The sequence below is a fragment of the Coregonus lavaretus genome, assembly GCF_964263955.1.
Source record: "Coregonus lavaretus genome assembly, chromosome: 9".
Lineage (NCBI taxonomy): Eukaryota > Metazoa > Chordata > Actinopteri > Salmoniformes > Salmonidae > Coregonus > Coregonus lavaretus.
The window spans coordinates 31,990,306-32,015,006 of NC_139996.1; the positions used below are offsets into that span (position 1 = coordinate 31,990,306).

Below are 24,701 nucleotides of genomic sequence, written 5' to 3' on the forward strand. Positions count from 1 at the left end.
GAGAGAGAGAGGCATCTTTATGCTGAGTGGAGGGCAGGGGAGAGGGGTGACACTGACCTGCCTGTTCCTCTCATCCATGATCCTGGTGATCTGTATCTTCTTCCGTCCCATCTTTGCGTTCTGTTCGGTCTCTCTGACACCTCAAGAATATCAGAAAAACTACCGAGCTCGTCTTCTTCCTTAACTCCTAGCACATTGTACAACACTCTCTTCTCTCTCTCTGGCTCTGTCCTTCTCGTGACCACACCACAATCTGCAGGGAGAGAGAGAGAGAGAGAGAGAGAGAGAGAGAGAGAGAGAGAGAGAGAGAGAGAGAGAGAGAGAGAGAGAGAGAGAGAGAGAGAGAGAGAGAGAGAGAGAGAGAGAGAGAGAGAGAGAGAGAGAGAGAGAGAGAGAGAGAGAGAGAGAGAGAGAACAGAGTTAACATAACACCCAGTGATCTCTTCTCAGGCACAACAAAGCAGCCAAGGGCTCTATGTTCCATTCCTTGACACATACAGAGAGGTTATGAGACCGACCGGAGAACATGATGGCACCTTATCTACTCATCTGCACTTCCACAGCAGCTGGAGCCACTGGCAGAACACTTCAGATTTAAAGGAGAAACCGTTTGGAAAATGCTCAACGCAATTTATAAGTTAATCTGCTCCTTAGTGTTGAATATGCCTGATTCAGAACCAATGATAAAAGGGCCTTTCAAGAGCTTTTCATACATAAGTGTGAAATGATCTTTTCCATTTTATGTGAGAAATGACTGCATTGAGCTCTTACTGAAGTACAAGTTGCCATGTGGAGCTGGTGTTGACTCCCAACCAAGTAAATGTCTACTGGGTTTATCTTGCTTTAATCTTTAAACCTAACAACCAGGAACAGGATGACAGAATCACAGAGCTTTAACAAAAAAAATGTATCCTATTCTCTCTCGCTCTCTGTGTCTGTCTTTCTTTTTTTTTTTTTTTCTCATATGTACACCAGGAGTCTGTAAAAAGTATCCCTAAGATGCCTGTGAAGACCGAGCACAGAGCTTCACTGTTCCTCATCTGACCCAGGCTGCTGCCAGCTTTGCTCTTCAGATGATTAAGAGTACACCCAGTCAGGTTTAAATCCTCTGAGGTGGATGAGGTAGTTCCCACGTGAGGTACTCTGTAAAACCTGCCAACCTGGTCACTGGTTCAGACTTCAGCAAGCCCAGTGAACTTTGACCTCTGCTCTAAGAGAGATAGACTTCTCCCTGGAGGAGCATTCATCACTGACACATGGACATAATTTACAAGCAAATGGAGAAATGCCTATATTTCCCCATAGAGCAGAACCTCAGAGCGAGGTTAACATTGTAGTATTCAGCCTAGGTCCAGCAGAGATACAGTCAGCACTATAGACTACCGTGTGGTTACCAAAGACCAAGGAGCCGTGAGAGCTGACTAACATCATGGGACCAGAAATGGCCAGTTCCAGCGGCATACAGTAATTTGGGGCTTTGAGACACTGGCATTATAGTGTCTGGCTGTCTGAATCTAACCTCCACTGTTAGGTAAACTCAACATGAGATAACCTAGCCAACAACCCCAACCCACGCATGGCTGTCCACAGTAAGGAAACTAACCACGCAAAGCGCCATGAAGAATTTCCCTAAACCACATCACAACAAGCCGGTGAGCACGACAGTGTTTCCAAATACTCATACTGACACTTTTTCTACTGGTGTGTCTGTATGAGTGTGTATTTCTGTCCATCTCTCTCACTTTGAAGAGCAGTTGACTTGCTTCTCTTGACAATACTGTACAATTGTAGGCCTGCATCTGAAGACAGTGAAACACACACATTCCACCTCGTCTCTAAACTGTGAGAGGATCTGTCACAGCAGTCTAGGACCGTTCTTGTGGCATAATGCCTTGTGTCATGACATTTCTGTTACGTAAATATGAGATGACAAGCTGAGGTCCCTCAGACACCAGGTTTGCTACTGCACTCTACTTGGTACATCTACTCTCTGAAGAAAACACATAGAAATATATTTCCTTATTCTATCTGTAAATCAAATCTAAAATCAAATAAGATGTTATTTGTCACATGCGCAGAATACAACGGTGAAATGCTTACTTATAAGCCCTTAACCAACAATGCAGTTTTAAGAAAAAAAAGAAAATGCAGATCAGTTTTAGCATAATAAAAGGTGTCATAAATCTATGCATAATAACTGGTGAATGTTAAAGCATAGTTCTCAAAAGAGACACCAGATGGGAGACAGACAATCAACACCTGTACTGTTTTTATTTTATTTTTCACTGATGCATTATGTATCAGTACATCTGTAGCATGTGTCGATTACTAAACCTTTTCACATAACTGCCTACACATAAAAAAGTATAAGTAAAAAGTAAGTAAAAAGTTAATCCATAACTGAACTAAAATAAATGCTTTTGGATTAACTGCTTGATGGATGTGAAGTCAACTTGTTCACAGGTATAAGAGTTATTTAGGTAGAGAGCAGAGTTCTAGTCTTGGCTGTGAGTTGTGTCCTAATCTCGTTGGGTGACAGAGCAGAGCAGGGCAGGGCAGGGGCAGCAGAGGGGATGTAGAGTTACACTAAACCCTGGTGGATTACTGCAGCACGTGGAAACTGGCCAGCACTGCAGCATGTCACCACTCACAGCCTCGGCACGGCACGCCTCTTTACAGGTGGATGTACATAACCCTCCACAAGGCTCGCTAACTAGAGCATGGTACCATGAGTCATACGACTCCCATTGTTTAGTGCTAGATGATGCTAATGGTAAACTGCAGCTAAGTAACATAACTCACGTCAATGTGCGGCAGGTAGCATAGCGGTTAAGAGTGTTGGGCCAGTAACTGAAAGGTCGCTGGTTTGAATCCCCAAGCCGGCTAGGTTAAAAATCTGTCAAATGTGCCCTTGAGTAAGGCACTTAACCCTAATTACTCTGGATAAGTGCGTCTACTAAATGATTAAACTGTCACTGACTCTCCAGGTCCATACAACCATGGTATTTTTAAGGTGAGGTTAACTGAACTATCCATTTAAAGCTTTACTCTATGTTAATGATGCTTGATAGGATTATTCTGTCCATTTAACCTTGCTTGTAAGAATGAAAATGTATACATCTCACCATGTACTCTTTAGAAGACCTTGATAATGTACACATGCACCACTATGTCTTTAATTTAAACCGGTCCAGCACTTCTTAAAGGTGCTTACCAAACATTTGCACCACAGAGATCAATGCACAGTGAATATGTCTCTATAGGAGAGACCATATTAGGCTGACATCAAAATCAATACCAGCTACATGTCCCACAGAATGTGTAGATGAAACCAAGCCTCATTTACAACCAAATGAACCAAGAGTGTAAATACAGTGGAACGTTTTGAGCATTGTTGTTTAGCTTAAAAAGTCCTCTTAGATCCTTGGAATTCATCTAATTAAGAGTGATGTCTGGCCACTTCTGAGCAGTTTTTGTGTGTCTGTGTGTGTGTGAGAGACAGGCCCAGTGAGAGGCCAGCCCAGTAGCAGCCGCTCTCTGTCTCTCAGTCCCTTCCTCCCTCTCGTGAGACAGGCCTCTGGGAGATGGGGAGGGTTGGTGACGGGGTCGGCCCTTTCACACTCAATAAAACATGCTCCACTCCCATGTAATTACTGAACACAGCACATCCGCCTCGCTCCCTCACTCCCTCTCAGTCAGTAAGCCTGAATAAGCTCTGCACGTAGTCACAAAGCTGGAGGCCTAGCGTTACTTAACCTTATATTACATCTTACACTGCTGTCCAACACAAAATATGACATCCTACATGGTTTATTACATTAAAAGGATGAGACCAGATGATCTATTATTGACCCTGTTATTGGCCATACTACATTCAGAGCATGATATGGTTAGAATGATATATCTTAAAGCCAAGAAAAATCTATTGCTTTGAATGTTCAGCTCTTCCTTGCTTCAAAGGCTCTATACATTCAAACGTGTGTACTCTACTGTCTAAGCGAGTGTTTAATGTGAGGAAAGCCTCCCCCATTTCCCTTATTACTCTGACTGTAATGGACAGGAGCCAAAGTCCTGAGCATAGCCATGACAGTTGTGCTTCCTGTTTGTGACGAGCTCAGTTTGACTATCCTACCACAGGGCCAGGCCATGGAGTGACCAGACAAGACTCAACTTCCTGCCTCTCCACTTCCTGTTTTTCAGGACCCCTCTAAATGCCCACTGCAGGGGAGGAAGGGAAAAAAGGGAGCGAGTGTGCCTTTGGGACACCCTTCCTCTCTGATCTCCTCCACGTGTTGCCTTCCTGACTCTGAGACTAAACAACAACATGACTCCAGCTCCTGTTGAGTCTCTCTGTGTGTTTAATATGTTTACAGTACGGTGCCATTAGACAGACTGGACAGGCACATGCTGCCACACCAAGCACTCCACCACTTTCTATTCAGTTAGACGTCAGGCTTTCCTTGTTTTGGCCAGGACTGATAATGACTTGAAACATTTCCTGAGTTACATAATGATGAATCACTACTCCATCACACACTAAACTAATGAGCAGTAAAATACTGATTAAACAGAGTTCATACTTAACAAGAAAACAGCAGCGCAAAATGGTAGCAACATAATCCCAAAACTTGAAAGTGGAAGGAAATGGCTCAGTTCCAGTTTGTTAGGCTTTAGCGGTTTGGGGACATGGAGCAAAGTAAACCCTCACGGTTCTGCTGCTTCGTTTCAATGAGACCCTGACATAAGTGCATTAAGAAATGAACACCCCAACTCTTTGTTCTTCCTATCATCAGGCTGTGCTGTACCTGTAAATGGGGCTGTTGGCCTGGGGGGAGTGGAGGAGAGCCAGCCTCTCTCTCTCCCGCTCCTATACTTCCCTTTGTGAGAGCACCCTTATCTCCCACTCCAGCAGGGAGAGGTAGGATTGTGGCCCCAGAACCAGCATCACTAGTGTTAATGTCTCCTGATGTTAATCTGACACATGGCTGATCCTGCAACAACCACTTTCTCCATTCCGCTCTCCCTCTTTCCATCTCTCTCCTTCTCCATTCCTCTCTCTCTCCCTCTACCTCTCCCTCCTCCCCCCTCAGTCTCTCTCTCTCTCTCACCTCTGTTTCCAAGGCAACTAATGAGATATAATTAATAAGATCTACCAAAGGGGTGTGTGAACAGAAATGAGTGAGAAAGAAGCTTTGAAAAAGAGAGAGAGCTGCTTGCCTAGTGAGCTAAAGAAACTCCTTCAAATGTGTGTGCATATTGGACTTTCTACATCCTGTTAACTTTCTTTGTAGATCATTGCTTGGGGTGACATTATCATCCTAGACAATGACTTCAAAAACATTTATCATTTTTACATAAGCTCTTATCCAGAGCGACTTACAGTTAGTGAGTGCATACATTTTTCTTACTGGCCACCCGTGGGAAACGTACCCACAACCCTGGTGTTGCAAGCGCCATGCTCTACCAACTGAGCTACACAGAGAAGTTAAGACAATTACTACATTAGCACCATGATATTGTTATAGAGAAATCGTACACATGCAATTTCCACAAAATATAAACATTTGGGGTAAACTGAAATATTGAGATTCTTTCAATATGATCAGTAAGTCTGAAATGAATTGCATACATTTGGATTAAATGTATGAATGTGAAAGACAAGTGAAGGCTACTGTATACTCTGAAGCAGTTTGCAAAATAATGCTATTACAATTATGAAAAAAAATATGATTACTTGCAAATCTGACCGAATGATAACTTCTAAGAACTGTTGAGTGGACTATGAGTTAAACCCACACCCTTATAAATATATGTGGTACTTTGAACCACTACAAGCCAAGTGAAAAATCTCATAATTACAATTTTACATTGAGTAAGTGCTTTATGTTACTGACAGAATGGATGTTAAATTAGTTTTTTTAATGATATTGAGATAACAACAGACAATAGAAAGTATTTTCCTCCTTTATTTCATATAATACAGTAGTTATACTCAAGTATGCCTTGATATGATTTGAGTGGATCCAGCCCTACATAGGCAATTAAAGTTAGAGTACAACAAGGTTTGGACGGTGACTTACACAAACATTCCAAAGCATGTTCTGCATAGCTTGCATAGTAAATAATAATGGTTAATTGAGTATACGGGTACTGGGACATGGCAAAGCTTCTCCACTTTTATAACTTTTTTAGCACGCATCTAAATTGGACCGAAAGTTGAAGACTGAAGTTGTTGGCCTACCTTGCTCAAGTTTATCAAAATGTTTTCCATTGACATGTATGAGAGTGTGACGTGTAGGGGACAAAGATGCAGTATTCACAGACTACAGAGTGGTTGTGTTGAGGAGGCAGACCAGAGCAGGCCAGGCTGTGAGTGGTTAATCTCTCCCAATGATGACTGCTACCTCACTCCAACTCTCCACTGACCCAGCTGTAATCCCACGTTGGATCAATGCAAGTTCAAACAATCATCCATCCTGCTAGCGCCTAACTCTGACTGGGAAGATGGAGCTGCAGACAGGGACAAAGCTACTTATCACCTCCACAATGATATCATCAGGAAAACCCCACTGGATTAACTGGCTTTTCTCTTAGACCACCACATCATATAACATCCATCAATAACCTGGGAGAAATGGACAACTGCAAAAACAAATCTCTTTAGTAGAGAGGTCAATAACAGAACACACACCCTTACAGCCTTGCCAATCAAGACAGGTATATTATTGTTACTTTTGAGTGTATTCCTATTGCATGCTGAAATCAGCTGCATTGAGCAAGTTTCAAGGTATGGTAAGGTTTTGATAATAGGCTACATATCCAGAACGACAGAAAAACACGACATGAGATGCTGACACTGAAACTGAGCGCTAGCAGACAGACACCCTCACTCTCAGTCACACAGTAATGTCAGGGGATGAGAGAACTATGCAAGGTGACTTTGACTAAATGCCTTGGGGTCCATGAGAGTAAGCCATTGACTTGACTTTATGGCATATTTTCTCACTTATCACCATACTGAGTCCTAAAAGCTTGTATGACGAAACTAAGAGGGAATTAATACACATTTCCCTTTGGCTTGTAGGCACAGTAAGAAAAATCTGAGGCCAGTAAGACACCTGCAACAAGCAGCAGACACAGTGTACTGTAATCACTGCCAACATGTACACCTTAGCTGGCCTAGCAGACAGCCAGTTACACTGACTGCTCATGTATCTTCTACAGACATGGAACAGTGCATTGAAGTTCAGACAACAGAGCTTGATAAACGTCATAGTCCAAACAGATGTTGTAGTGCTGGAGCTGGTGTATGAGTGTGAGTATGTGAGCGCACGTGTGTTTGTGTGTGAACTTAAAGGGAATAGAGAGGAAACAGGAATAAAACCTTGAGACGGAAGAGAGGAAGAGTTCCCCCCACCCCCATGCCCAGCCCCAGCTTTCTTGCCGTGTGCGGTAGCAGCAGCGTTGTAACATAATTACTGCTGGGACGCCTCTATTCCCAATGATCCATTTGCGTCAGTCAGGTTTTTGAGCAGAGCCGATGAATGGATTCTCAGTTTCTCAAGGATAAAGATATGACCCTATCCGAACTGTTGTATCCATTTCATGTGCAGAGGCTACTCTCCTTCTCAAGGTTCATCTTCTGATGCTAATTGTAGTACAACGCTTTAGCATGAAGAAAAGGATGCAAGCTTAGAGTAATTATTTTTTCTTCATAAAAAATGTCTGGTTGAGAAATGCATGATATACATTGAGAGGAATTATACTGCCGGTTATTCAGATTTGCAATGGTGAACAACCCACAAGCTAAACTATTTTAATTTGAGCATCTTGCTGTTTTTGGATGAAGCCCAAAATGTAATATTGTTCTGTCAAACTTATTACCTTGTTATGTGACAGTCACAAATCACTTCTAATCAACCAAAATGTCATATTCTACTGCCAAAATGAAACTGACTAAGTGTCTAAGTACTCACATCAAATTAGGAGTAACAGCCAAACACAGTCATTCAACATCACTGTCTCTGAGCCAAAACCTATCTCCAAAAACATTTAATCACCAACATCCCTTATGACAGTATGTCAATTTTACAAGTGAATTTCCTGACACGAGTCAACGTCAGAATCTGACATTCTCTCTGGATGAGCACTTCAAGTGTCACAGTGCACCCAAGTTCTCCTTTTCTAAATCATTCTGATAGAGTCACAGATGACACAGGCCTAAAAGAAATGCACAAGCTGAACATTCCTGAAAGTTTTCTGAACATTTCTGTACACTTTCTTCATCCTTCATAATCTCAACTTTTCAGGGAATCAGGAAATGCACATTTTCCGAGTCTCCTGTAAATATACATGCACCCACACCCAAATTCATGCATCCTAAATGTTAGCATGGCAGCCCTGTGTGGACTGTGGACCTGTTGGCTGTGTGATGTGGTTGTATGTGTCCATTTGCATGGTTGTCCATCATCACAGGGACTTCTAACCAGGGAGGCATAATCACGCCAACGCAGAGGGGTGCAACATCCCCCCTACCCTCAGCCCCCAAGGCACCCTGCAAACTGTGTTAAGCGGCATGGCAGCCTTTTGATGTTCCACAGACCGCAAATCCAAAATGGTAAACAGCACAGATGAATCAAGATCGTCTTCCTGGGGGAATATGCTGTGTAATGATATTAGGGACGTCATGCATTAATGTGTCACGGCAGCACTACATTTACCCGCTCTCATCCCCACAAAATTTACTGAATATCCAGATGAAACATTCCGATTCAGTTTAGATATGTAATTATATTTCAAATATGTTGTTTGATCAACAGCAGGCAGATTTAACTATATAAACAAATGAAACTGCTCTGAGTTTACCATGTTGTGTTACACATCATGTACACATTGTTTCTGTTGGTTGTTAGTGTGTTACTTCCTGTCCTGACCAACAGAGCACTGGTGCTTCTTTTAATGGAAAAAAACTTTTTTTGTTTTGTTTTATGGCTTAGAATAAATATTAGATTTTCTCTTTCCATTTTTATCTTGCTCTCCATCCCTCTGTTACTCTGTGTTCCATTACATAAAAGGTTTATGCAACCCAAGCAGCATGGACCATTATGACTCATGAAAACTGTGAAAGGTTCAACATTGATTTGATTTTTTAACCCCAAAAAATGATCGCAACCATAGTCTTTTGATGACTCCACACATACCTACATGGATGATCGTGGAAATCCCAAAATATAACACTAATCCCTTGAGGAAAGGGTACAGAGGTTGGAAGATGATATAATGCTAAATAACAGAATTGTAATTTGAATAGACTGATCTCAATATACAGCCAATAAATCCATGTCACTTTGGCAAGGTGAAACCACTTATTTCCATTACAACGTAAGCCCTGATTTTCGACAATTAATTTTTCTGTTCACTGGTTTCAATTTGTTGTTTAGTGTTTTTGGCATGATAAAAACTCTTCGGTTTATTGTAAATGAGTGCTTGTCAACAACGACAGGGAAAAGAGGAAAGACGTACAGTAGAGATAATATTAAACAACCACATCATATAGGCACCAGGGAGAATGTTCAGTGGATGCGAAGTTGTTTTACTTCAATACCAAGCCAAAGCTCAGAAAACAACATTCACTTTGAAATATAGATGTGCTCTTATATAAACGTTGTCTGCCTGGTGCATGACTGGTGCTTATGCAACCAGTGTTTGAATAGGGGCATATCCTTGGAAACGTTATGCTTGTACAGGACAAAAAGAACAGAAAATGTGTCATTCTAAAGTATCTTCTCTATCAATACTTGTTGTTTGTTGCTCAGAACACCAAATCTGAACCAAACATAAGAACTTTCCTCCAGCAAATCTGTCCCAAGATCAAGAATAATGTATTGTAAATGATCCAATAATGTATTTTTTATGCAACAGGCTCAACATCAAATAAACAATATTATGAATATATCCAGGCATTCCAGAAAGAATTGGCTTATTTTGCATAATGATTCAGTACCTCCATAAAGTACCAGTGCTAGAGAACATCTAGGAATGATGTATGGATGAGAATGTAAAGCTGATACAATCTTTACCACAATTTGCATGTTTTGTTTTGTACTTTGGGATTTACAAGCACAGCACTGCCTTTTGGAATTTCCTAAATGTTCTGAGTAGATATTATACTAAATGAAACCCATTCTTTTAAAAGTCAACAGGACAGACGGATCAAACACAAAATAAGGCTGTTTGACAGGTCATCATACAAACATATCCTCCCATCCATACATACATAGTGTACTACACACACACACACACACACACACACACACACACACACACACACACCACACACATACACACGCACACAGAAACCCACTGGCCCTGCTGCCTGCCTCTCCAGGAATCTTTCCAACCCAACTGTTTTGTGATAGTCTGTTGGCCTGACTGAGGCCCAGTTGTTGGTGACGGATGCCTCTCCCCCCATGCATGGTCTGAACACTGTTGGCAGCTTGGTCAGTGACAGGGGGGCTGAGTGGAGGGAGGGGAGTAGGAACAAACTGGGGAGCAGAGAGTGTGACACTGGCTGAGTACATCCAGAGAACAGCTGATACACCAGTGGGCTCAGTCAGTCTACTATTTCACCTGGATCAGCAGCGCACATGTGCCACACACGGCACACAGTCTGGTCCCAGGCAGAGACAGACTGGACTGGGAGAAAGAAGGAGAGAGAGGGAGGGCAGAGACAGCTGGCAGACTCAACAAACTCTCACACAGAGGCTTAAGAGAGCCAGGCTCTGGAGACTGAAATTAGGGTACAACTACTGCAGCCAGGACAGGAATTAAATATATATGTTTTGGATGAAGAAAGAAAAAGAGTGCCTTAATATAAAACTCTGGTTTTGCATTCCAGGTGATAACCTGTACTGTATTACTGCTCCCAGCGAGATTGTGAGACTACATGTTTTAATACAGGAGTGGTGTAATGTTTTCCCTGGTTGGATGCTGCCAGGGCTGTAAAGGCAGAGGGATGATGTCATGCCCAGCCCAGTAAAAGTGATACGTCCCTGCCCCGTCTTCCACTTCTCCTAATATGGCAGGGGTCAAGTCTCTTTCCTTACACTAGCGTAGGAGCATCGTAGGGGAAATTGATGGGGTGAAATGTTGGCTGCACCTACTGCTTAGATTAGGCTTGGGCGGTATCCAGATTTTCATACCGTCATACTGTTCTTCTGCCATCCTGGGATTTACAGTATTACCGGCATAGCACACAAGGGGGCGTTAAAAACTCAAAGAAAGCGCATTGGCCGTCTATTACCAGAATGCTTAAAAACTTTTCACAAGTAATAGAGAATTCTCAAGGAAACTTTTAGCTGAATGCTAACAAGCGCAAACCAACAAAATCATTGCAAAGACTGGCAAATCCAGCTCATAAAGTTATACAAGTATAGCTAGTATCCATTTTCGGTGATTGTGGACATTTACAAGCGAAATTGAACAACAGAAATTGTGCAAATGAACAAAGTTGTGATGCATGCTTGTCTGAAGGAAAAGCAGCATGTGTACACAGAGCAGAGAGGAGAAGAACGGAAAGGAGGAAAAAAATGCTAGTGGGAAGTACAGGGAAAAAATGGCAGCTGTACAGATAACTTCTCCAGAGATCTTTGACTTCTCAAACATGGTCTCCTTTCTTAGCTAACTAACAAGTAACCAAATACACAGCTGGAGAGTATAGCACATCTTAGATATCTGATGGTAAACATTTTGTAGTGAATTGCATACAAATGTAACTTCATCACCTCATGTGCACCGCACAACAGAGAGAGAGACTCACCAATAGAACGCTATGGACTCACCAGGTCCCGCTTTCTCCCGTTGTGCTCTTTACAACAAACATGTGACTGGCTAATGTTCTGGGGAACTACGGTAAGCTTCATAATTAAAAAAACGAAGAACGCGATCTGCTTTATCTCCTTGCACAAGTTGACTGCTGGTGATGATGGCGCCGGAGAGGATGGCTGCCGTTTTATGGACTCTTAACCAACCGTGCTATTTTGTGTGTTTTTTCATATTGTTTGTAACTTATTTAGTACGTAATTATGCTGCTACCGTCTCTTATGACCGAAAAGAGCTTCTGGACATCAGAACAGCGATTACTCACCTTGAACTGGACAAATAATTTTTCTTTAATGAGTCGGACGAGAGGGATTTGCTCCAGACACCCGACAGGGCCCTCATCCCCGTCATTCGCAGTAGAAAGAAAAGGAGATATCGCGGAAGGAGATCAGGGTGCTTGGTTAGGAGCCGGCGACGAGTGGCTAATCTGCCTTTTCCATCGATTCTATTGGCCAATTTACAATCGTTTGATAATAAAGTGGACGAACTACAGGCACGAATATCCTACCAACGGGACATTAAAAACGGTAATATCTTATGTTTCACTGAGTCGTGGCTGAACGAAGACATGAATAACATACAGCTGGCGGGTTATACACCGTATCGGCAGGATAGAACAGCAGCCTCTGGTAAGACAAGGGGTGGCGGTCTATGTATATTTGTAAACAAAAGCTGGTGCATGATCTCTAAGGAAGTCTCGAGGTTTTGCTCGCCTGAGGTAGAGTATCTGTCTGGTGTTCAACCTTCCCAAGTTCTCTCACGTCACCCCGCTCCTCCGCACACTCCACTGGCTTCCAGTTGAAGCTCGCATCTGCTACAAGACCATGGTGCTTGCCTACGGAGCTGTGAGGGGAACGGCACCTCCGTACCTTCAGGCTCTGATCAGTCCCTACACCCAAACGAGGGCATTGCGTTCATCCACCTCTGGCCTGCTGGCTCCCCTACCTCTGCGGAAGCATAGTTCCCGCTCAGCCCAGTCAAAACTGTTCGCTGCTCTGGCACCCCAATGGTGGAACAAGCTCCCTCACGACGCCAGGACAGCGGAGTCACTCACCACCTTCCGGAGACATTTGAAACCCCACCTCTTTAAGGAATACCTGGGATAGGATAAAGTAATCCTTCTACCCCCCCTTACCCCAACCCACCCCCCCCCCCCCCAAAAAAAATGAAAAAAAAAAAATAATAATAATAAATTGATTACAAAAAAAAGTATTAAAAAATGATATATATTATTGACAAAAAAAATACAAAAAAAATAAAATAAAATAAACATTGTAAAGTGGTTATCCGACTGGCTATAAGGTGAATGCACCAATTTGTAAGTCGCTCTGGATAAGAGCGTCTGCTAAATGACGTAAATGTAAATGTAAATGATAAGCTGTAGAACACACTATCTACTAAGAGAGTTTTCATATATATTAATCGTAGCTGTCTATTTACCACCACAAACCGATGCTGGCACTAAGACCGCACTCAATGAACTGTATACGGCCATAAGCAAACAGGAAAACGCTCATCCAGAGCCCTCCATTTGGCAAATCTGACCATAATTCTATCCTACTGATTCCTGCTTACAAGCAAAAACTAAAGCAGGAAGCGCCAGTGACTCGGTCAATAAAAAAGTGGTCAGATGAAGCAGATGCTAAGCTACAGGACTGTTTTGCTAGCACAGACTGGAATATGTTCCGGGATTCTTCTGATGGCATTGAGGAGTACACCACATCAGTCACTGGCTTCATCAATAAGTGCATCAATGACGTCGTCCCCACATTGACTGTACTTACATACCCCAACCAGAAGCCATGGATTACGGGCAACATCCGCACTGAGCTAAAGGGTAGAGCTGCCGCTTTCAAGGAGCGGGACTCTAACCCGGAAGCGTATAAGAAATCCTGTTATGCCCTCCGACGAACCATTAAACAGGCAAAGCGTCAATACAGGACTAAGATCAAATCGTACTGCACCGGCTCCGACGCTCAGACTACAAAGGGAAGCACAGCCACGAGCTGCCCAGTGACACGAGCCTACTAGATTAGCTAAATTACTTCTATGCTCGCTTCGAGGCAAGTAACATTGAAACATGCATGAGAGGATCAGCTGTTCCGGACGACTGTGTAATCACGCTCTCAGGTCAACATTCACAAGGCTGCAGGGCCAGACAGATGTACTCCGAGCATGCGCAGACCAACTGGCAAGTGTCTTCACTGACATTTTCAACCTCTCCCTGTCTGAGTCTGTAATACCAACATGTTTCAAGCAGATCACCATAGTCCCTGTGCCCAAGAACATTAAGGTAACCTGCCTAAATGACTACCGACCCGTAGCACTCACATCTGTAGCCATGAAGTGCTTTGAAAGGCTGGTCATGGCTCACATCAACACCATTATCCCAGAAACCCTAGACCCACTCCAATTTGCATACTGCCCCAACAGATCCACAGATGATGCGATCTCTATTGCGCTCCACACTGCCCTTTCACACCTGGACAAAAGGAACACCTATGTGAGAATGCTATTCATTGACTACAGCTCAGAATTCAACACCATAGTGCCCTTAAAGCTCATCACTAAGCTAAGGACCCTGGGACAAAACACCTCCCTCTGCAACTGGATCCTGGACTTCCTGACGGGCCGCCCCCAGGTGTTAAGGGTAGGTAACAACACATCCGCCACGCTGATCCTCAACACGGGGGCCCCTCAGGTGTGCGTGCTCAGTCCCCTCTTGTACTCCCTGTTCACTCATAACTGCATGGCAAGGCACAACTCCAACACCATCAGTAAGTTTGCCGATGACACAACAGTAGTAGGCCTGATCACCGACAACGACGAGACAGCCAATAGAGAGGAGGTCAGAGACCTGGCCATGTGGTGCCAGGACAACAACCTCTCCCTCAACATGATCAAGAAAAAGGAGATGATTGTGGACTACAGGAAAAAGAAGAGGACCGAGCACGCCCCATTCTCATCGACGGGGCTGTAGTAGAGCAGGCTGAGAGCTTCAAGTTCCTTGGTGTCCACATCACCAACAAGCTAACATGGTCCAAGCACACCAACACAGTCGTGAAGAGGGCATGACAGCACCAAGTCTAGGTCCAAGAGGCTTCTAAACAGCTTCTACTCCCAAGCCATAAGACTCCTGAACATCTAATCAAATGCCCCCCCCCCCCCCCCCCTCTTTTACGCTGCTGCTACTCTCTGCTTATTATCTATGCATAGTCACTTTAATAACTCTACCTACATTTACATATTACCTCAATAACCTCAACTAACCAGCACATTGACTCGGTACCGGTACCCCGTGTATATAGCCTCACTACTGCTGCTCTTTTATTATTTTATATTGTATTTTTCTTTGATTTTTTTTTGGTATTCTTTCTTAAAACTGCATTGTTGGTTAAGGGCTTGTAAGTAAGCATTTCACTGTAAGGTCTACACCTGTTGTATTCGGTGCATGTGACAAATACAATTTGATTTGATTTGATTTTGGTATTTATACTGAAGAATATCAATGCAACATGTAAAGTGTTGGTCCCATGTTTCATGAGCTGAAATAAGTGAGAATTTCTCCTTTGCCAAGATAATCCATCCACCAGAGCGATGTGGCATATCAAGAAGCTGATTAAACAGCATGATCATTACACAGGTGCACCTTGTGCTGGGGACAATAAAAGGCCAGTTATAAGTTTTGTTATACAACACAATGCCACAGATGTCTCATGTTTTGAAGGAGCGTGCAATTGGCATGCTGACTGCAGGAATGTCCAACAGAGCTGTTGCCAGAGAACGTAATGTTCATTTCTCTACCATAAGCCGCCTCCAACGTCATTTTAGAGAATTTGGCAGTACGTCCAACCAGCCTCACAACCGAAGACCACGTGTAACCACGTCAGCCCAGGACCTCCACATATGGCTTCTTCACCTTCGGGATCATCTGAGACCAGCCACCCGGACAGCTGATGAAACTGTGGGTTTGCACAACTGAAGAATTTCAGCACAAACTGTCAGAAACTGTCTCAGGGAAGCTCATCTGCGTGCTCGTTGTCATCACCAGAGTTTTGACCTGACTGCAGTTCAGCGTCGTAACTGACTTCAGAGTGCAAATGCTCACCTTCGATGGCCACTGGCACGCTGGAAAAGTGTGCTCTTCACAGATGAATCCCAGTTTCAAAAGTACCAGGCAGATGGCAGACATGGCATCGTGTGGACGAGCGGTTTGCTGATGTCAACGTTGTGAACAGAGTGAACAGAGTGCCCCATGGTGGTGGTGGGGTTATGGCATGGGCAGGCATAAGCTACAGAATGCACAGAGATACCGTGATGAGATCCTGAGGCCCATTGTCGTGCCATTCATCCGCCGCCATCACCTCATGTTTCAGTATGGTAATGTGCGGCCCCTTGTTGCAAGGTTCTGTACAAAATTCCTGGAAGCTGAACATGTCCCAGTTCTTCCATGGCCTGCATACTCACCAGACCTATCACCCATTGAGCATGTTTGGGATGCTCTGGATCGACATGTATGACAGCATGTTCCAGTTCCCACCAATGTTCAGCAACTTCGCACAGCCATCGAAGAGGAGTGGGACAACATTCCACAGGTCACAATCAACAGCCTGATCAACTCTATGCAAAGGAGAGTGTCGCGCTTCATCAGGCAAATGGTGGTCACACCAGATACTTACTGGTTTTCTGATCCACGCCCCTACCTATTTTTTAAAAGTTATCTGTGACCAACAGATGCATATCTGTATTCCTAGTCATGTGAAGTCCATAGATTAGGGCCTAATGAATTTATTTCAATTGACTGATTTCCTTATAAGAACTGTAACTCAGTAAAATCTTTAAAATTGCTGCAAGTTTTGTTTATATTTTTGTTCAGAGTATTTAACAAGTAGCTACAAATATTCAAATATATTCAAAAACTTCAAATAAATAGTTTCAACAGTAGACGGTATATGAAAACCATCCCGTGGGTATTTCCAAATACCCCGGTACACGGTATATACGGTATACCGCCCAACCCTAGCTTAGATAATTTTACAGTGTCAAAGCAAAGGTGAGTAAAGACATTCTGAAATCAAGATCAAGACCGTAAGCACAACTCTACGTGTTTTGCTGAAAACAAAACAACCTAGTGGACTTAAACCCCCTACCCGTAGTGTCTCTAATTACTAAACATGGACAGATGTAATGCATGTTCCCTGCTCAGCTTGAAAACAAAACACCGGTCATCCTGCTCAAACACTGCCCTCACAGCAGAGAGATGGTGGGACTTGAGTCCTGAGGTGGACCCGACCCGCTTTCAGACCAGAAGAGGGTGTTAGGTCACTTCCCTTCACTGGTAATAGACATGTTGTGTGCTGCAGGATAATGGAAATTACGACATCCCTCCAGCTGTCCAGGTTCAGAGGGCTTCACAGACAGGCAGAAAAACAAGGATACAGTCAGGCCCCTGGCTCTTCCTCCAGCCCACATTGCCGCTCTCGCTCCAGCTGCAGGAGGCCTGACTCTTCCCACCACCAGCTACTGTACTTATTGACTGCATGGGGTCACATTGGGGACTATGACCTCCAGATCCCCAAACACAACCCACACACCTGCAAATCTGTTTATTATTCAGGAGACCCCTGGTGGGATTCAATTCTATATTATTGTATATTATTTTTGTCTGAGCAAATACCATACTTTTCTACCAAATGCTTTGGGATATCTTACGCAACCCAGTGACCATGGCTAGTGCCTATAAGAATAGCCCACAGATTCCACCATGTGATCCTGCTGATCCTCTAACATCAAATCAAATCAAATTTTATTTGTCACATACTTTCATAAATCACAGGTCTAGACTAACAGGGAAATGCTTACTTACTGGCTCTTCCCAACAATGCAGAGAGAAAGACAATAGAAAAATAATAGAAAGGTAATAACAAATAATAATAAAAGTCATAATAAATACACAATGAGTAACGATAACATGGCTATATAGACGGAGTACCAGTACCGAGTCGATGTGCAGGGGTACAAGGTAATTGAGGTAAATATGTACATATAACTAGGAATAAAGTGAGTAGGCAACAGGACAGATAATAAACAGCAGCAGCTTGTGCAGAAAGGGTCAATGCAGATAGTCCGGGTAGCTATTTGGTTAACTATTTAGTAGTTTTATGGCTTGGGGGTAGAAGCTGTTCAGGGTCCTGTTGGTTCCAGACTTGGTGCATCGGTACCACTTGCCGTGCGGTAGCAGAGAGAACAGTCTATGACTTGGGTGGCTGGAGTCTTTGACAATTTGTAGGGCCTTCCTCTGACACCACCTGGTATAGAGGTCCTAGATGGCAGGGAGCTTGGCCCCAGTGATGTACTGGGCCTTACACACTACCCTCTGTAGCGCCTTGCGGTCGGATGCCAAGCAGTTGCCATACCAAGCGGTGATGCAGCCAGTCAAGATGCTCTCAATGGTGCAGCTGTAGAACTCATTATCAGATTGCCTTCTCAACAGGAGCAGCATACAGTATGTTTATCAGTGACAGTGATTAGAAACAAAACAGACACACACAAAGCAGCCCTGCCTTTGTATTGCCTGTATAACATGCTTGGCGCTCACAGTGCAAGACAGGATACTATTCAGATTGAGGGAAATGTTTTAGGCTTTATAAGCTGCTCGTCTATGCATACTGTAAATATCTAGTATTCTCGAAATTCATAAACCCTGCAAGAAAAATCAGGTCTTCCATGGGGATTCCAGCCTTTTTATGTTAAGATAAAGAGGATGCGTCTTAAATGTGATACAGGGGAGCATATTAGCGATCACAAGAAATCTTTTGATCTAGCAAATTAGATTATAATGTATTCCTTTGATACTGTATATGCTTTTTCAAAGTCTCATTGAAATTCAGTCAAAGTGCAACTCAGCAAAGTAATGTACTTCAAGGGAAAATGTATACAACAATTCTGATCTATGATACTGTAGGTATTTAAATCAAATCAAATTGTATTTGTCACATGCTTTGTAAACAACAGGTGTAGACTAACAGTGAAATGCTTACTTGCGGGTCCTTTTCCAACAATGCAGAGTTAAAGATAAAGATTTTAACAAGTGTGTGTGTGTGTGTAGCGTCAGTATGCATGTGTGTGTGAGCTAGTGATGCGCGATTTGACTCATAACCCGCAGTCCCCACGGTTATATCCGCGGGGCGGGCGGGTTTAGGGTAATGAAATATTGTGTGGATGAATGGCGGGTGGGTGGCGGGCAGGTTGAATAAATAGAAAGCAATACCTTAAATTATCCATAAATGTAGCCTATCATTCTTGTGCAATTTATATCTATAGACTACATTTAAGTTTTTATTTCATTATTTTAGGCTATCTGGCATTAGTGCGTAAGCCTAAGCTTTAGGGCCTAACTGTACGCACGCCAAATAGCCTACATGCCAATCGCCAAATGCTTTTCGGAACAGGCAGAAAAAGTTAATGTCGATCTATGGAGACAAAAAGGACAATGTCTGCATTTAATTCGAGAAAAGCTGCGAAATGGATAAAAAGAATGGAGGGAAAGATTTGGTGAAGTGGTAAAATAGGATGATAGCAATGCCGGCTATGTTATGTGTGATGATTGTGAGGCGCTATAGCAATTCGACAGTCACAAGACGGACTTCAAATAGGCCTATGGCACGTCAATGGAACTGTAGCCTACTGTTCAGATGGGTTAAATGGAAATTGAAATCTGGACACTGACTGTATGTTTATAACCTCTCACATAGCCTTAATGTTAATGTCATGCAGAATTACTGTAAGCATTTCTTGCAGTAAAATGATACACCAAATGTAGGCAAAATATTTACTCGGAAACAGGAGTGGAGAAATATGATTTATTTATTTCAGCATCTTGAGAGAATGTGAATGCGCAGTTATGTAACCTCTGTAGAAGTTTTATCTTTATCAGCATCATAAAAGCTGATAGTAGGCTATTTCAACCACATAAAATATGCATCCAAGCCGAACTGAAATCTTATCAGAAACATTTTGTGTTGTTTTCACAGCTTTCTATTACCTTGCAAGTGTCAAACTGATGTAATTTGGAAATTTTGCAAATACAATCTCCCCCCCCCCCCCCCCCCAATCCCTAAACGTCTTTGCTCCGAAAAAGAAGCAGAGATGACAGGGAAAACTTTACCGATGTCAACCACTGAACAACAATATAAACAAAACATGCAACAATTTCAAAGATTTTACTGACTTACAGTTCATATAAGGAAATCAGTCAATTGAAATAAATAAATTAGGCCCTAATCTATAGATTTCACATGACTGGGAATCCAGAGCATCCCAAAGATGCTCAATGGGTGATAGGTCTGGTGAGTATGCAGGCCATGGAAGAACTGGGACATTTTCAGCTTCCAGGAATTGCATACAGATCCTTGTGACATGGGGCTGTGCATTATCATGCTGAAACATAAGGTGATGGCGGCGGATGAATGGCACGACAATGGTCCTCAGGATCTCTTCACGGTATATCTGTGCATTCTGCAGGTTATGCCTGCCCACACCATAACCCCACCATGGGGCACTCTGTTCACAACGTTTACATCAGCAAACCGCTCACCCACACGACACCATACAAGCTGTCTGCCATCTGCCTTTTGCCCACTGAAGTCAGTCAGGTCAAAACCCTGGTGAGAACAACAAGCATACAGATTAGCTTCCCTGAGACGGTTTCTGACTGTTTGTGCCGAAATTCTTCGGCTGTGCAAACCCATAGTTTCATCAGCTGTCCGGGTGGCTGGTCTCAGATGATCCCGCAGGTGAAGAAGCCGGGTGTGGAGGTCTTGGGCTGGAGTGGTTACACGTGGTCTGCGGTTGTGAGGCTGGTTGGACATACTGTCAAATTCTCTAAAACGAAGTTGGAGGCGGCTTATGGTAGAAAAAATCGAATTAACTTATCTGGCAACAGCTCTGGTGGACATTCCTGCAGTCAGCATGCCAACTGCACGCTCCTTCAAAACTTGAGGCATCTGTGGCATTGTGTTGTGTGACAAAACTGCACATTTTAGAGTGGCCTTTTTTTGTCCCAAGCACAAGGTGCACCTGTGCAATGATCATGCTGTTTAATCAGTTTCTTGATATGCTACCCCTGTCAGGTGGATGGATTATCTTGGCAAAGGAGAAATGCTCACTAACAGGGATGTAAATAAATTTGTGCACAACATTTGAGAGAAATAACCTTTTTGTGTGTATGGAAGATTTCTGGGATCTTTTATTTCAGCTCATGAAACGTGGGACCAACACTTTACATGTTGCGTTTATATTTTTGTTCAGTGTAGTAATTTGATCCTCCTGATTCCTGCTTACAAGCAAAAACTAAAGCAGGAAGCACCAGTGACTCGGTCAATAAAACAGTGGTCAAATGAAGCAGATGCTAAGCTACAGGACTGTTTTGCTAGCACAGACTGGAATATGTTCAGAGATTCTTCCGATGAAATTGAGGAGTACACCACATCAGTCACTGGCTTCATCAATAAGTGCATCAATGACGTCGTCCCCACAGTGACTGTACGTACAGTGAGGGAAAAAAGTATTTGATCCCCTGCTGATTTTGTACGTTTGCCCACTGACAAAGACATGATCAGTCTATAATTTTAATGGTAGGTTTATTTGAACAGTGAGAGACAGAATAACAACAAAAAAATCCAGAAAAACCCATGTCAAAAATGTTATAAATTGATTCGCATTTTAATGACGGAAATAAGTATTTGACCCCCTCTCAATCAGAAAGATTTCTGGCTCCCAGGTGTCTTTTATACAGGTAACGAGCTGAGATTAGGAGCACACTCTTAAAGGGAGTGCTCCTAATCTCAGTTTGTTACCTGTATAAAAGACACCTGTCCACAGAAGCAATCAATCAATCAGATTCCAAACTCTCCACCATGGCCAAGACCAAAGAGCTCTCCAAGGATGTCGGGGACAAGATTGTAGACCTACACAAGGCTGGAATGGGCTACAAGACCATCGCCAAGCAGCTTGGTGAGAAGGTGACAACAGTTGGTGCGATTATTCTCAAATGGAAGAAACAGAAAATAATTGTCAATCTCCCTTGGCCTGGGGCTCCATGCAAAATCTCACCTCGTGGAGTTGCAATGATCATGAGAACGGTGAGGAATCAGCCCAGAACTACACGGGAGGATCTTGTCAATGATCTCAAGGCAGCTGGGACCATAGTCACCAAGAAAACAATTGGTAACACACTACGCCGTGAAGGACTGAAATCCTGCAGCGCCCGCAAGGTCCCCCTGCTCAAGAAAGCACATATAAAGGCCCGTCTGAAGTTTGCCAATAAACATCTGAATGATTCAGAGGAGAACTGGGTGAAAGTGTTGTGGTCAGATGAGACCACAATCAAGCTCTTTGGCATCAACTCAACTCGCTGTGTTTGGAGGAGGAGGAATGCTGCCTATGACCCCAAGAACACCATCCCCACCGTCAAACATGGAGGTGGAAACATTATGCTTTGGGGGTGTTTTTCTGCTAAGGGGACAGGACAACTCCACCACATCAAAGGGACGATGGACGGGGCCATGTACCGTCAAATATTGGGTGAGAACCTCCTTCCCTCAGCCAGGGCATTGAAAATGGGTCGTGGATGGGTATTCCAGCATGACAATGACCCAAAACACACGGCAGAGGAAACAAATGAGTGGCTCAAGAAGAAGCACATTAAGGTCCTGGAGTGGCCTAGCCAGTCTCCAGCCCTTAATCCCAAAGAAAATCTGTGGAGGGAGCTGAAGGTTCAAGTTGCCAAACATCAGCCTCGAAACCTTAATGACTTGGAGAAGATCTGCAAAGAGGAGTGGAACAAAATCCCTTCTGAGATGTGTGCAAACCTGGTGGCCAACTACAAGAAACGTCTGACCTCTGTGATTGCCAACAAGGGTTGTGCCACCAAGTACTAAGTCATGTTTTGCAGAGGGGTCAAATACTTATTTCCGTCATTAAAATGCGAATCGATTTATAACATTTTTGACATGCGTTTTTCTGGATTTTTTTGTTGTTATTCTGTCACTCACTGTTCAGATAAACCTACCATTAACATTATAGACTGATCATGTCTTTGTCAGTGGGCAAACGTACAAAATCAGCAGGGATCAAATACTTTTTTCCCTCACTGTACATACCCCAACCAGAAGCCATGGATTACAGGCAACATCCGCACTGAGCTAAAGGGTAGAGCTGCCGCATTCAAGGAGCGGGACTCTAACCCGGAAGCTTATAAGAAATCCCGCTATGCCCTCCGACGAACCATCAAACAGGCAAGGTGTCAATACAGGACTAAGATCGAATCGTACTACACCGGCTCCGACGCTCGTCGGATGTGGCAGGGCTTGCAAACTATTACAGACTACAAAGGGAAGCACAGCCGCGAGCTGCCCATTGACACAAGCCTACCAGACGAGCTAAATTACTTCTATGCTCGCTTCGAGGCAAGTAACACTGAAACATGCATGAGAGCATCAGCTGTTCCAGATGACCGTGTGATCACACTCTCCACAGCCGATGTGAGTAAGACCTTTAAACAGGTCAACATTCACAAGGCCGCAGGGCCAGACGGATTACCAGGACATGTACTCCGAGCATGCGCTGACCAACTGGCAAGTGTCTTCACTGACATCTTCAACCTCTCCCTGTCTGAGTCTGTAATACCAACATGTTTCAAGCAGACCACAATAGTCCCTGTGCCCAATAACACTAAGGTAACCTGCCTAAATGACTACCGACCCATAGCACTCATGTCCGTAGCCATGAAGTGCTTTGAAAGGCTGGTCATGGCTCACATCAACACCATTATCCCAGAAACCCTAGACCCACTCCAATTTGCATATCGCCCCAACAGAGCCACAGATGATGCAATCTCTATTACGTTCCACACTGCCCTTTCACACCTGGACAAAAGGAACACCTATGTGAGAATGCTATTCATTGACTACAGCTCAGCGTTCAACACCATAGTGCCCTCAAAGCTCATCACTAAGCTAAGGACCCTGAGACTAAACACCTCCCTTTGCAACTGGATCCTGGACTTCCTGACGGGCTGTCACCAGGTGGTAAGGGTAGGTAACAACACATCTGCCACGCTGATCATCAACATGGGAGCCCCTCAAGGGTGCGTGCTCAGTCCCCTCATGTACTCCCTGTTCAGTCATGACTACATGGCCAGGCACTACTCCAACACCATCATTAAGATTGCCGATGACACAACAGTGGTAGGCCTGATCACCGACAACGACGAGACAGCCTATAGGGAGGAGGTCAGAGACCTGGCCGTGTGGTGCCAGGACAACAACCTCTCCCTCAACGTGATATAGACAAAGGAGATGATTGGGGACTACAGGAAAAAGAAGAGGACCAAGCATGCCCCCATTCTCATCGACAGGGCTGTAGTGGAGCAGGTTGAGAGCGTCAAGTTCCTTGGTGTCCACATCACCAACAAACTAACATAGTCCAAGCACACCAAGACAGTCGTGAAGAGGGCACGACAAAACATATTCCCCCTAAGGAGATTGAAAAGATTTGGCATGGGTCCTCATATCCTCAAAAGGTTCTATAGCTTCACCATTGAGAGCATCCTGACTGGTTGCATCACTGCCTGGCATGGTAACTGCTTGGCCTCCGACCGCAAGGCACTACAGAGGGCAGTGCATACGGCCCAGTACATCACTGGGGCCAAGCTTCCTGCCATCCAGGACCTCTATACCAGGCGGTGTCAGAGGAAGGCCCTAACAATTGTCAAAGACTCCAGCCACCCTAGTCATAGACTGTTCTCTCTGCTACCGCAC

The 24,701-nt window shown here is 43.8% G+C and overlaps 1 protein-coding gene across 3 annotated transcripts in view; it reads right to left on the minus strand.

Moving 5' to 3' along the window:
• LOC311135413 (myocyte-specific enhancer factor 2A-like) overlaps positions 1 to 24,701 on the minus strand; it is a 103,738-nt gene that overhangs the window by 66,271 nt on the left and 12,766 nt on the right. For all 3 annotated transcript variants that reach the window (XM_084169348.1, XM_084169349.1, XM_084169350.1), the window contains exon 3: positions 58 to 253. In XM_084169348.1, the coding sequence (XP_084025474.1) occupies positions 58 to 111 (54 nt within the window). In that variant the 5' untranslated portion in view covers positions 112 to 253. The remainder of the gene's footprint in view (positions 1 to 57; positions 254 to 24,701) is intronic.